The sequence below is a fragment of the Coturnix japonica genome, chromosome 2 (assembly GCF_001577835.2).
Source record: "Coturnix japonica isolate 7356 chromosome 2, Coturnix japonica 2.1, whole genome shotgun sequence".
Lineage (NCBI taxonomy): Eukaryota > Metazoa > Chordata > Aves > Galliformes > Phasianidae > Coturnix > Coturnix japonica.
The window spans coordinates 111,449,075-111,462,945 of NC_029517.1; the positions used below are offsets into that span (position 1 = coordinate 111,449,075).

At 37.2% G+C, this 13,871-nt stretch overlaps 1 protein-coding gene and 1 long non-coding RNA gene across 7 annotated transcripts in view; one reads left to right on the forward strand and one right to left on the reverse strand.

The window, feature by feature from the left end:
* The window catches only part of WWP1 (WW domain containing E3 ubiquitin protein ligase 1), a 59,003-nt gene that overhangs the window by 13,116 nt on the left and 32,016 nt on the right, over nucleotides 1-13,871 (forward strand). For 3 of the 6 annotated variants that reach the window (XM_015855814.2, XM_015855811.2, XM_015855812.2), the window contains exons 2-3: nucleotides 11,066-11,156; nucleotides 12,721-12,859. In XM_015855814.2, the coding sequence (XP_015711300.1) occupies nucleotides 11,087-11,156; nucleotides 12,721-12,859 (209 nt within the window). In that variant the 5' untranslated portion in view covers nucleotides 11,066-11,086. Of the gene's footprint in view, nucleotides 1-11,063; nucleotides 11,157-12,720; nucleotides 12,860-13,481; nucleotides 13,571-13,871 lie in introns of those variants that run through there. The other 3 variants (XM_032442790.1, XM_015855816.2, XM_015855815.2) reach the window with 3 other exon arrangements.
* On the reverse strand, nucleotides 11,689-13,480 carry LOC116652981. The gene is made up of 2 exons (XR_004306268.1): nucleotides 13,417-13,480; nucleotides 11,689-12,692 (listed from the first exon to the last, which is right to left on the reverse strand). It is a non-coding gene; the product is annotated as an uncharacterized LOC116652981 (long non-coding RNA).

A 13,871-nucleotide genomic window follows, 5' to 3' on the forward strand; every position in this document is an offset into this window, starting at 1 on the left:
AGCAGTTAAATTTTGGAATCAGGTTATCTCAGAATCACCCTGGAAAATAATTAGCAGAAGCAAGTAGCTCTGCTTTAAGAACTGAGAATATTTATCACCTGAACACCTTACTAAGGGTTGTGTTGAATCCCTTCAGCACTTTAAAGACTGCTTCTGAAGCTTCTGAAAAACTTAGCTTAGCTTAGTAATGTGAGGCTGTAATAGGTAAGACTGGCAGGATGTGTGCTGGGAACTGGGACGTGTTTTATTGGTTGACGTTGCTGAGATGGATATGTTTGCATAGCATGTTATAAAAAGCAAACTGGAGAAAAGAGTGGGAACATAGAGTGAATTCTACTTACACCTTTTGGAGCTATTTTTTGAGATAGTTACTGAGGAGAGATGCATCACATCAAACCTCTTACTGGCAAAAGATATGCAGAGATTCTGTCTACCGTTTTGGCCTTTAACCCTGAGGCTGTTTCTCTTCTCCTCTTCTCTGAGTATTGACTGGTTGTCTTTCACTGACTTAGCAAAACAAAGGGGAAACTGGGATATATGTATTTTGTGAGACAATATTAATGCATTTCTTGTAGTAGATATCTCTTAATCATGGTTTCTTTATAACCTCAAAAACACAAGGGAAAAGAAGTGATGAGGGCACAACAGAAGCAACATAAAGCTCTTGATCAGTGTTATTTTATGTTCCTTTGCAATTTTTTATAAGTTTTACTGTGACTGCAATGGACGTGTTTACGCTAGTCACGGTTATTGTGACTAATAAGGTCGTGGTGATAGGCATGAATTGTTGTGAGTGGATTTTGTAAGCTATCCTGGCACTCTTGGTATGTGCTCAGGCTGCCTGCCTACTCTGAAGCCTGTACTTCTCCATGTTCAGTATTGCTGTAACACACACAGCTAGATTATATATTGGAGTGCCTATGTGTAACTGTGGTTAAGTTTTCATTTTGCTATGTAGGCTTTAAAAATAATATTTTAGGGCTATATTCTAGTATATTACTTTAATTTCCTGTTGATGCCAGTCTGATATACAGTAACTTATTAATACCAAAAGTATTCTCTGTAGTGGAGGGCAACCTGGAGAATCATATCATAGAAGCATAGAATGGTTTGGGTTGGAAGGCACCTTTAAGATCAGTTAGTTCCAGCCCCCTGCTAATATTCAGTCTGTTATGTATGTGGTGCTCTGGTGGTTGTGGAGGCCATTCACTTGAACATTTAAATGGGGATAAAAATACTCATCTTTGATTTCTTGATGTGTTTGTTGTAACTTCTATTCAGAAAGCCTGGAAATTGTTTACTCTAGTTGTCTCACCTCTGTGCATGTGGGCCTAACTGTCATACACAGAGGAGGCACTGTGATATTTTTGTCATGGCATTTTGTGGAAGAATAAGAAGCATCTTCGTGATTGTGATTCACAAGCACAGTGTGCCCTAAATATCTGATCAAATAATTTGTTCTGTGTACAGTCTTTTAAACTAGGTTCCATACAATTTTTTTGTTATGTCCTCACAGCTGTTTTCTCCCTCTGCTGTTCTAGACCTTTTTACTTGTAAAAGATCCAGCTTAGATCAAGTCAGTCCCATGTCTGTGATGGCCTTTAAGTCAGGCAGTGCAGATAACTTGAATTCATGCTGCATTCCTCAGCAACAGGAAATTTTCTTTCTCCTCTGCCTTGCTATTGATTTTCATGAAGCTCCTGGAAACCAGGTGTATCAGAGGACATTGCTTTGCAGTTTAATTTAACTGGATCTGGTGGTGAACAGATGCGTTTAGAGGGACGGAGGTGAAAGGAAGTGTGGGAAGACGTGATTGGACATTATGAGTCATACATGTGATGTTTGCTTGGGAAACTAGGCTAAAAAAGGTTTCTGCCAGAGAGCTGCTAGTCTAAGACAAAACAGAACAGGCAGACATGTGCAGTGGAATCACAGTCTGTGATTTGTTTAGACCTCTTGCATAACACTCTCAAAAGCAGGTTTTGTAAAGCTCTGTACTGTATTCTGTCTCAGACCTGAATATGAGTCTGGCAATGCGTTGCAGTTAATGCATTGTTCCAACATAGAATGATAGAATGGTTTGGGTTGGAAGAGACCTTAAAGGCTGTCTAATTTCAAGCCCGCTGCTGTGGGCAGGGGCAATCTGCAAGTCTGAAGGAATACTGCTGCATTTATCGTATTTACTTCCTAAGTAGTAATGGCTTTGGGTTCTTGTTTTTAATTTCTCTGGACATACGCTCAAAACTCAGCAATACCCAAGGAATCAGAGAAGCCATTAAAAAGTAAAAGTATGTAGTAAAGGCATCTGCAAGAGTCGTATCTTTTTAAGTTTCTAAGCATTGTGGTAAACTCTTGAAAGTCGTTAGTTTGTCACTTTAATAACTGATAACATTTTTTTTTAAAGTGTAGGTCAGTGTTTGATTGGCTGAAGTTTAAAATTAGTTCAGGTGCCACAGAACAGAACTTGTTGCTTAGCAAGGGATGAGTGCCATATTACAATCTTGTTCTAGTAGTGCTGTGATGGTGTGCTTTCCCTGTGTGCTGAGAATTCAAGTCAGAACTCTTAGTGTTATTTTAAATGATCACTGAAAATCTGACTTTGTTACCTACTGTTTGAACATTGACAAGTTACAACTGGTACTTATAATACTTCTGCAAGTGATACTTAATAGGAAAGAATCACAGAATCATCGAATTACCCAGGCTGGAAAATACCTTGAAGATCATCAAGTCCAACCGCAGCCTAACCATAGTACCGTTTAATGCTGCTCACTGCATCTTATGAGTTTCCAAGTTAATTGTTAACATTCTCTGTTCAGTGCTTCAGTATGTCTTGTGCTTTATTTATTTATTTATTTTACCTTTAGTTGGATCATAGATCTGTAGCTGAAATAATCTTCACATGGACTCATAAATTGGACAATCATTCTAGTGCGTATTGTCACAGAAGTCAGGACTGCCATAGTCAGAAAAACATGGAGAATGTGCATGTTGTGTTTAGAACCACATTAAGATTCCAATCGTAAATATTGTTTATTTTTTAACATACAATTTTCTCATGTGCTTCTGTGATAGATTATTAAAATATTCCTTCTCCTCCCACCCTACTAAATAGTTTAGGTGGGAAACTAGAAGACAGAATTACTCACAGGGCTGGAATTGAAGGTAGTGAAGGTGAATGAAAAAATAATGCACAGTAAAAATAGTACGTGATTGAACTTAAGCAGATGAATAAGTAGTGTGATTGGGAATTGGCAGTTTGTATTGGGGCAAAAGCAGAATATCAAAAGACAAGGAATTTAACGTATTCTGTGAAGAATGTGCAACATTTTGGGGTTGTACAAACAGATCTATTAAATTAAATTGGCAGAATGTAAGCCTTTCAAAGTGAAGAAGGTGGATTAGAAAGCAAAGGTTAGAGCTGTTTGTGTAGTTTGGACCTTGCTTTCCTTCTGTATGCCAAGTAGGAGTTAATTAAAGTTAATAAAGTTAATTAGTTATATGTGAAAAGGAGGATTATAAAACAATAGAGTGCATATCTTAAAATCAGGCACTCTATTGAAAGGGATCAGGACTTATTTGAAGTACTTTGACTAAAGATATCCTTGGATGTAGTTTCTAGCTGAAGTTTCTGTTCACTGGCGGTAAATTTTCCCCCCTCACAAATATGAATATATTATTATTTAATAAAAGTTAATACCTTATCCTGTCATCTGTATCCCTAGTCTGTCCTTCTTAGTTGTCCTATATATTTGGTCAGAAAGGGGAATGGAATTGATGACCTTTTAATTAGCTTGTTGTAGATCTTGACAGTTCAGAGGGCTTCTTAAATGGAAAAGGATTGTTTAAATTTTAAAACGCGAAGAGCAGCAAATGAATTTTGTCACAAGCATCAAGCAGGCAATTAATAGTCCTCAGATGGCCTGTTAGTATTTATGGGAGAAATCCCTTGCTGATAAGCATGGTCTTTCCATTACGTCTTAGAGTAGCAAGCATGCTTCTGGAGCTCAGGGAAGTAAAACTTGGACTTTAAAACTGTGTTTCCATAGGTGCAAGTAATGTCATAATTTTAGTTGATGACCAAAGCTATGCATTTAGGGAGTGCCAGTACTTAGACTATTTTGGTGTTGGCTGTAGGCAGGACAAGAGATGTAGGAATAATCTTTTATTGGCTGTTCTGCTCTGTTTAATAAAGGCTAACGTGTTTTTGTGTGTTATGCAGACTATTCTCCAGATCTGAAACAAAAATGTCAAACTTGGGAGTTGAATATTAAAGAACAGTTTTGAATTTAGTTAAGCATGCACTAGAGAGATACTTGAGAGTGAAAACGGTATCTGTGGAGTAGGAGTCATGGTGTTTATGGGGAAAAGCGGTATGTATGGTGGAGGAAAAACGACGAGTGATTTTTAGGTTGTGAAACATGAGCAGGCAAGTAAAGGGAAGGGAAATCTAGAATGTGCCATAAAACTAACTGTTGAATGTGTGATTGCAGATACGGGGAGGAGCAGGCTCCATATAGGCAGAACTTTGTCACGAGGTTGTTTCAGTAAGTGTCTTGTGGGCTTCATTGGGCATGAGGACTGAGAGATCAGAGGTAATGATAAGTCTAAGATAATTCACTGTGCAATCTTTGATTAGTCAGCCAAGCTGAAAGATTTATGTGCGCTGAGTACAGCTTGGAAATGGCATGTTTAGGATTCAGTAAATCATAGTTCTTTTAAGATATTTGCTGTGTTTGTAGAAACACTTTAATATGTCTGCATTTATTACGCAGAGATGCCCTTGGTGCGTCAGGTACACGGTGGATCATAGAAATTTACCAGAGGGCGAAGCTCCCTCCACTCCCTTTCCCAGAATCTACTCCTGGTTTTGCTGCCACCTGAAACTGAAAGCAGAGGTTCTTATTGTGTGCTGTTACAGTACAGGCACTTGTGATATTGTGGAGATAAAGGTTTTGGATGAGTGGTGATTTCAGGAGGCTGTAGGGATCCGAATCTCTGTTAAGTGATCCGTGTGTGCTGCTTTGATCTTCAGGAGTGTGAGGTGAGGGAAGGAGAGATGTTCTTGCCCATGGTAGAGCCTGCAGTACAGTGTGGCAGGTGGAGGATGTGGTAGCCTTTATTACAAAAGAGACAGTTCCATGGGTTGGGGAAAATAAAAAATCATCCATGTTTCTACAGGAGTAAGGAGGTTGTGCCAGCAACACTGTCCAATCCTGAAAGCAAGAGTTTGTATACATAGAGACAGGAGAATGCAAAGGAAATGTTAGCTCATGCAAATGATTAGCTCACGCAAATGATAGCTCACAGTATTACATGGATCGTGATTGTATTCTGATAGCTGTTGGTAATCCTGCAGTTGGGTAGCTTATTAATCATTCTGATCGAAAACTTTTTAAGGTTTCTAATGTGTACCATTTTATAATCAAATCTAACATGGTCTTGTTTACACTTTATAACAAGTGAAAGTAACTAATGTCAGCACTGGTACTTTCCCATGACTTTTCAAAGAGCTATTTAATATCTAGAGATAACATTGAAGATTTTAAGCTTTAATCAGTAGGTTCAGTATCCAAACTGGGCATTTGTTTTGAGTAACAACAACAACAACTAAAGATTTTGGGGCTGAGTTTAGCAGTAAATGCTGCCCATAGGACTCCTTGTCCACTAGTAAAGTCTTGCACTTTCCTAAATATTTTTTAAAGCATTTTTCTATTCATCTTCAGCAGCTATTTTTCTTTCCCATGTAGGTTTTCTTGCAAATAAGATCAAGAAAATTCTGCTGTTTTCCTTTTGTCATTTCTGATAGTGTGGATTTCTTTAGCCTCTTGATCAGTATTATCACTTCGGTGACCTCCTACAATCTCCATCTCCTCCCTTCCTTCATCAAGACTGGGCAGCTTGTCTAGTTTAAATTTAGATTATTTCTAATTTGAAATTTCTAAGTTCATGAAAACTTTCACTTCTGATGAGTTAGAAAAGTGATGGTGTAATCACATCCTCCTCCAGATTTGTCAGTCCCTCTGCTATGTGACTTCTTTGCTGTCCCCGCTTAATTTCATAGAGTGTGTGTTTATGCTTATTTTCTTTGCTGCATCAATGAGTGTTTTTTTTCCAAACAGTATTCTTTTAATTCAGTAACCTTTATTTTTGCTTTCTTCATCTTTTACTTGGAGTCTTAATTATTGTTAGACTGCTCTGTCTTTATTCTCCCAGTAATGCCTGCCCTTGTAGAAGGCAGTCTATCACCGGTATCTTACATAATATCACTACTACTATTTTTATCACTACTTGAAACACTTACATGACAGATTGCTTTTTTTTTTTTTTTTTAAACGTATATATATTTCTATGACTACTTCAGAATAGTAATTTTCCCATTAAAGGACACTTCCTGGGGGAATATGCTTTTGTTGGTACTTCTCTTCTTTGATTGCGCAGCAGCATTTGTCCTATATCCCGAACAGCCTTTAGAGGGTAATGGATGTCTCTATTTCAAATCTCTAGATAAGAGTCTCCATCTTGTATGATATAACTTGGTCAGCTTTTCTTCCTGAAGGCCTTGTTTACCTCAGAGAAAGACCTGTCCAAATATTTTTACTCTGTGCGCATCAGACAGCAGAGTGTCTTCTTTTATTTGTTGCTTTGGATCCTGAATGAAAATTACAGATGTGATGTGAGCAGGCTCTTTCTTCATCCATGAGAACCACCTGCATAAGGGCTGATTCATTTAAAGGTGAACTTAGGTAGTTACAGATCAGAGTAATAGATAGCTGTCTAAAGCATTGTCTTGTTTTGTTTTGTTTTGTTTTTAATCCCTGGAAAAAGAAGTTACTAGAAAAACAATTTGTAAAATTTTCTTAATCTGATTTAGAAAACTAAATTCTTTTTCCAGCCTATTAATTTTGATCAGTTCTTAATTCCTCATTAACTAAGCAAGGCTGAGGAAGTCTGCAGCTTTAAAATATGAAGTGACCAGAAGCTTCGACTGAATAGAGTCAATTCACATTTTCTCTGATCAGCAAAGCTATTTGGAATACAGAATATTACATAAGGGATTTTTCATTTATTGTTTATAATAAAAGCAGTTTATGCACTTGCAAACATGTATTTTTAAATTTCTTTATCTAAATACTGTGTGACATGCATGCTAATGAGGTATTTGTGATGCACTAAAAACTTGGAATTTTACCTCTGCTGTGCAAATGTATCGAGGTGTACCTATATTCTCAAGAATTTAAGATAGGCTTTTATTGTAAAAGGACATACAACACCTGGACACCGATGATAGAAATATAGTTGTGTACGTGTCACAGAAACATACAGCCCCACAACCAAAGCAAGCTTTACTTTGTTTTATCTCTTTGCTCTGCTGGTAGCTTTCTTGCATTCTAGTCATTTCTTCCCAGCCATTATGATCACGTTTCCCTCATGGGAAAAGATAGAAAACTGTGTAGAGAATCCTCACTTCAGTGATACCAGGGTATGGGTAAATGCATGTATGCCACATTCAGTTTGTAGCTTAGGAGCAGGCAGAGCCAGTAATTCAGGTTAGAGCAGGCTGTATGCCTTGCAGATAAATCAGCACTTGAAACCTGAGTAGGTTAGACAATGAGCAGTGTACCCTGTCTGTATGAGGACTTTGACACATTTTTTTTTTGTTGATGTTATCATTTATTTACCTTGATTTGTGCACCCTGGGTCTAGAGTTAAAAAGCAAATAAAAACCCCCACATTTATAAAAAGCGTAGAACAACAACTAGTTCATCAAATAACCGTAGCAACAAGGAATAAAACCTGTAAAAGTGATGCTATTTTGGTCAGTTATGAAAGAATACCTAAACTAATGCTTACGTTTATGATTAGAACTAGAATTGGTTTCTTAAGAAGAGTTTCTTGGTTCCTTGGCATTGATTTCTTGAGAAGAGTTTGAATTTGGCTGCCACAGAATTGATTGCATGTGTTGTTCTGTAAATGACTTCAGTATCAGTGGTCCCTAAAGAGACGTTTTCAAGATGATCCATTGAAATGTGGAAAGAAAATTCTACAGCTTGTATGTATATTCTATCTGAAATCATGGGCCAGAAATCCCAGGCCCATAGGAAGGCTGGAGCATAGAAGATGTGACCTTGCTAGAAAAAAAGATGAAGTCTCGGAATAATTAAGAAAAATGTCCAGTTCTGAGCTGCCAGTACAGGAAATAAGGACATGTTTGAGACAATATAATGCAATGTCATGAAGATGTGTAAGTGACTGGAACACTTCTCTTATGAGGAAGGGCTGAGAGATCTAAAACTGTTCAACCTAGAGAAGAGGAGACTAAATGATCTCATCAATGTATATCTCTCTGTGGAGGAAGAGCACAGTGAGGATAGAACCAGGCTCTTTTCAGTGGTGCCCATTGCTAGGACAGGAGGCTGCAGACATTAACTGGAGGACTAACTGCTGTGCTATATGAGTGTTGTCCAGAATCTGTGGCGTCTCTTCCTTGGAGATGTCCAAAAGCTGCCTGCATGTGAGCCTGAGATGTAGGTGCCTGGGCACCCTTCTCTGGGCAGCCCTATTTGGTCAGGAGTTAGACCAGATGGCTCCAGAGGTCCTTGCTATCCTCAAACATTCTGTGATTCTAGATGGGGAGTGAGAGAGGGGGAGGTTGTGTGAGTGAAGAAGAAAGAAATTAAGTATCAATAATATTTAAAGTATGTATTGATACTGGGAACCTCATATGGTCCTGCCTCCTTTAGCATTGTTGGGTATCCAGAGATAAGGGAGTGTTCTGAAACACTACGGGGTTCACAGTGGCACTTGTACTTCTTCATTCACTTTCTACGTATTGCAGTTTATGTGTGCTCAGTTAGTTGAAAAGGAGGATTGAATAGATGGATCCAAAGACACCATGGATTTAAGATAATACTAATAATGTGAGTACAAGTAAACAACAAGAACATGGCAAAGCGGACTTTTCTCCTACTCCTAGTACGAGCTTTTTGTTGACTATGTTATGAAGTAAAAATAATGGCAGCCTGATCAGATCTGATAAGAAGTCAGCCAAAAATATCAACTTTATCAAGAAGGCTATTTGAAATATGGATGTACCTTCATAATCATCAATAATTAACCTCATCTGAAATGTATATTGTATCTTAAGATATTAGCTAACGTAGGAAGATTTAGGTAATAATATGGAGCATCATCATGACTAGCCAGGCATTTAAAAACTGTGAATCTGAAATGTGAAGGTTAACAGCTACACTTTTCTCTGTGTTATGTAAAGTATTGTGATATACAATCCAGTACTCTAGAATCTTTTACTAAATTTAATGATAAATCTTTAGATGCCTCTTCTGAGACTTTAGATAATAGCAAAAGACAAAAGTTACATACTACCAGGAAAACACATGTATTTTTCTTTCAACTAGGTAAGGTTGCAGAAATGGAGTGTACATGAAGTGCTGGAGAATGTTATTGACATGGTTAATAATATGAAAGGAGACCCTTTAAAAGCAGAGTCTGTTCAGAATTTGCAGTGACATGGGGAGTGACCATGAAAATCTTTGTACGATGCAGAGGTTTGCTGATTAACTCATGGCAAGAGTTGTTGAACAGTGATGTATTACATAATTGTTCACATTTTCTGTTAGGAGATTTGGTTGCCTACTTAGCAGATGCATAGAAAAAAACAACAACAAAGATTGTGTGACCCTTCCAGGTAAAGGTAATTCTTTAATAGTGAGGAAGTAGCTGCTTTATGAAAGAAACTTGTGCTGCAGTCTATTTGGAAAGTAGTTGTTTTGAAATGATATAAATTGACGAGCCACATACCACAAAAAAACATTTCATGATCAGTGAGAGGGAGTGAAAAATTATTATCATGACTTAATGAGTGCAGCCAATGATGTTCTTCCATTTGGATGTAGTTATCTTTGTGATTTCTCTTTCCAGCTATGAGAAACATTAAAGCCAGGTATTAAAGTTAAACGGAATTTATAACCAGACCTTCAAGTGACTGTATGATGAAATGATAAACCAAGATAAAAACAAAACAAACAAACAAAACAAAAAACACAACCCCCATGTAAGCATATTGTATCACTGTGCTCTCCCTGAGAAATAGTTTTATTTTCAGTGGAAGTTTTTTATTGTACCACTAATAAATAAATACATAATAATAACACTCTTTATTTCTTCTTTATCTTGTCCTTTCTGATTTCTGTTTTTGTGTGTTTTATAGCATGCAAAATATATTATTAGTACAGTAATTCATATAATTGTATAAAAATGTGCATACCAGGGGTGCGTGTTTAACATTTTTTTTCACTGACACACATACAATCAGATAGGTTTGCATGGCATTGTTCCATACTGCTGTTGTTAGCAATTGATGTTCTCAGAGGTAAATACAGGGCATTCACCCAGGCAGTGTATTTTAAGCATGCGTGTTTTTATGGCAGAAATAGAATTATCTGTTAGATAATATTTCTAGTTTTGTTTCATGTGTAATGATTTGAAAGGAAGGGATCAGTGCTGCCTGTATGTCCTTCAAATGGTGCCCCAGCTCACATCAGAACCACAGTGCGCTAGTTGATGAATGGTACCATAGGATGGTCCTTGCTAAGTGCTTGGTGCTTTGATAGCTGAGGAAGGTAGGCAACAGTGGTTGTAAAGCTGATGGCAGATCTAGGAATGGATTTCAAACTGTCTAAATTGCTCATGTTGCTGCTAGGACGGCTTGATTTTTCAAGCATGTTTGCATTTCAGATGTTGTTTCTTTGAAGCTGTTGGTGCTTAGCTCATCTGGATTATAAGCATGCCTTTTAGAGATAGGAACGTTGATATTGCTGCTGTGTTTTTGCTTTGCTTTAGCAGTTGTTCTGTACTTGTAAATGTAAGCATTACTGAAGTGCCTCTGCATACTCAGTGTGACAAAGTTTGCAAAGTAATTGTTTTTGTTTTAACTATTATTAAAACAACTGGGTTGTTGTACCAAAGTAATGCTTGCTGTCTTGCTAATTAATGTTTTAATATGCGTTTTTATCATTATTATTATTTTTTATTTAATTTTTAGGCTTAAGCCTTAACTTCTGACATGGCCACAGCCTCACCAAGAACTGATACAAGTAACAACCATAATGGAAGGTTACAGATGCAAGTAACAGGCAAGTAGTGATAATTTGTGTCACAGTGGTTTTTAGGGGGAAACATTCTAAAAAAGGCAAGTTGAAGCAAGTGTGAAAAATAGATCAGTATAGGCCGCAATTTAATTAACTGGAAGGTTACAAGTAAAAGGATAGCTGTAACATATGTAAATGAATTGAAGCTAGGTGGAAATGTTGAAATGGGGTGGATGACAGCTTAATGATCTCTTCAAATGAGAAAAGCCATGAGATGCAGTATGTCAGTAGTGACAGAGGAATTGTGCTTGAGAAGAAGTAATTAATGGCTTAAAATCTATAGACAGGAATACCTACTACTGAAATTATACAAAAAATATTGGCAGTTAAAAACTGCAAATATAAAACCGCAAGTAAAAATGTTTGCAGTGTTGTAGAAAACCTGTGGAAAAACTGAAAGAGACTGCAAAATCTTCTAGCCCACCAAAAAAAAAAAAAAAAAAAAAAAGTCTTCATATTAATATGCATGCATGTGTATGTATGTTGTTTTACCACTGATAAGCAATTTGAACTTTTCCAGGGATCCAGAAAGAATCTGGGAACCCTGAAGTAAGAAAAAAACGTATGATTGGGAACATATTTAAGTCTATCATGAGCAAAACTTGGGAAAAACATCAGTAAGATTCTGTGTCTTTAAAAAAGTTATATCCCAGCAAAGATGCATCATACAGGATTGTAGAAGGGTGACTGGGTTATCTGAGGAAAAAATACATTGTTGTGCAGTCCCCAAAATGGATATTTTGTTAAACTAAATGAGGAATCCTTTGCGGGGAAAACTAATCAACTGTGTGTAAGGATAGCTTGATGAATTGTCAGGATCAACTATAACTGATAGCTTAGTGTATAAACAACTGTAACAAAATGTTAAATAAGCAGCCTGTAGCTCCAAGGCAGCATATGCAGAAATTCTAATGTCCAATTCTATGCTGCTAATTATATAAGTATTGCTGTGTTTTCCTGGCACTGAAATTCTCTGACTTCAGGAGGTTTGTTTCAAAGACTGAAATGGACAGAAACCTGTTTGATTTTTTGGCTCAGTTTTCTGAAAGGTTAATTCTCTAATGGAAAGCAATCACGTAGACATATGGGAGGCTTAAGAGAGAAAGCATAGCCCGCAGGTAAATACCATCTTGTCTTCTGAAGCAGGTTCCTGAAGTACCGTTTGAAACGTTGGCAGCTAGGCTGCTGTTGGTTGTTACAGTAACATCATCAGCTGGATGAGGAAACAAGAGAATAGATTTATATTCGTGCACACTGAAGGACCTCACCAGTGATTTGGAGACTAGATAAAAATTGAACTTTTTTGGTCAGTCACTGTTTCTAATTGTTGAAGGTTTAGCTGAAGCCTGAAGCTCATCTGCAAAATCCTTTAAATAGGGGAAATTGGAGAGCTGACTGCTTATTTTTAGTGATGTATTAAACCAAAGGTCAGTCACACAGTTGGTACAGGTGAGGAGATGAAGCTCTGCATTCCATACGCTGTGCAGGTGGTACCCTTTCTAGTTTTCAGTAAGTGTGCTGCTGTAGATAAAGCAATGCATTTTATTAGTTTCTAGTGCCAAACTGAAACGGAAAAAGAATTGGTTTGGAACAACTTTCTACACGGAATTAACTGCAGATGGAGAAATCAAGAAAACAGCAAAATCAAGTAGTTCTTCAAATCCAAAGTGGGATGAACAGCTGACAGTGTAAGTAAATTTATTTATTTATTTATTTTACTTTTATTTTGATTATTTAATACTATTTATTGGTCTGCCGTTGTAGGCAGATATTTACTGAACTTGGCTGGCTACATAACTTTTTCTGGCTTTTGCTTATGCAGACATAAGATGATGTTTAATGAAAATTCTTTCACAGTGCTTATGATGTTATGAGAATATATAAGTGTGTGTGTGTGTGTGTGTGTGTGTGCACATACATTTTTTTTTGGAAGAGAGTGTTCTACATATACATTTGCTGTCCACAGTGTGCCCTTAATGATTATTTGCACTTTGGACATCTCAGAATTTCTCTCTACAAAATGTTAGTAATTATAATTGTGTCATTCTTAACTTTAAGAGGAAAGAGTTCACAACTTGTTAAGTAGGTTATGAGGAAGGTCACATTTCCTTTCAGTTTCCTAAGGAGGGGATGCACTTACAAAAACAAATTGCTGTAAAGTGGCCGTGTAACTTTTCCTAATAGTCAAGCTGCTTAATGTGGTAATAGCTTAATTTGGTTTACTGTGCTATAAGTGCAGACATACCTGAATATGACCCTGTGAAGAACTGGCAAATCTTGCACAGTGTAATTGGCTAGAAGGCATTATTGCGTAAGAAGCATTGTGACACGTGACTTGTACATAGCACAGCCAAACAGACATTCCATCATCGATATTACCAAGGCTGTGTTACTTGTAGGTAAGGTATTCTGGTCTACTTTTCCTGTTGGAATGGCATTATTGATTCAATTGACCAGTCTTCCTGGGGATAAATGATCTCTCCAGTTTACCAAATTCCCCTGATCTGAAGGGGCAGCTACAAGAGCACCAGCAGTGCATTCTGTGTGTATTTTATGTATTTTTTTAAAATCTGATCTTTTAGTAAGACTTCCATTAGAAGGCAGCCTATTCAAAACACAAAAATATACCTCCTTACGAATTTCTGCAGAAATGATTCATGCTGTCTAATGTGTTAAAGTGCCTATAGAGTTAACTCTGCT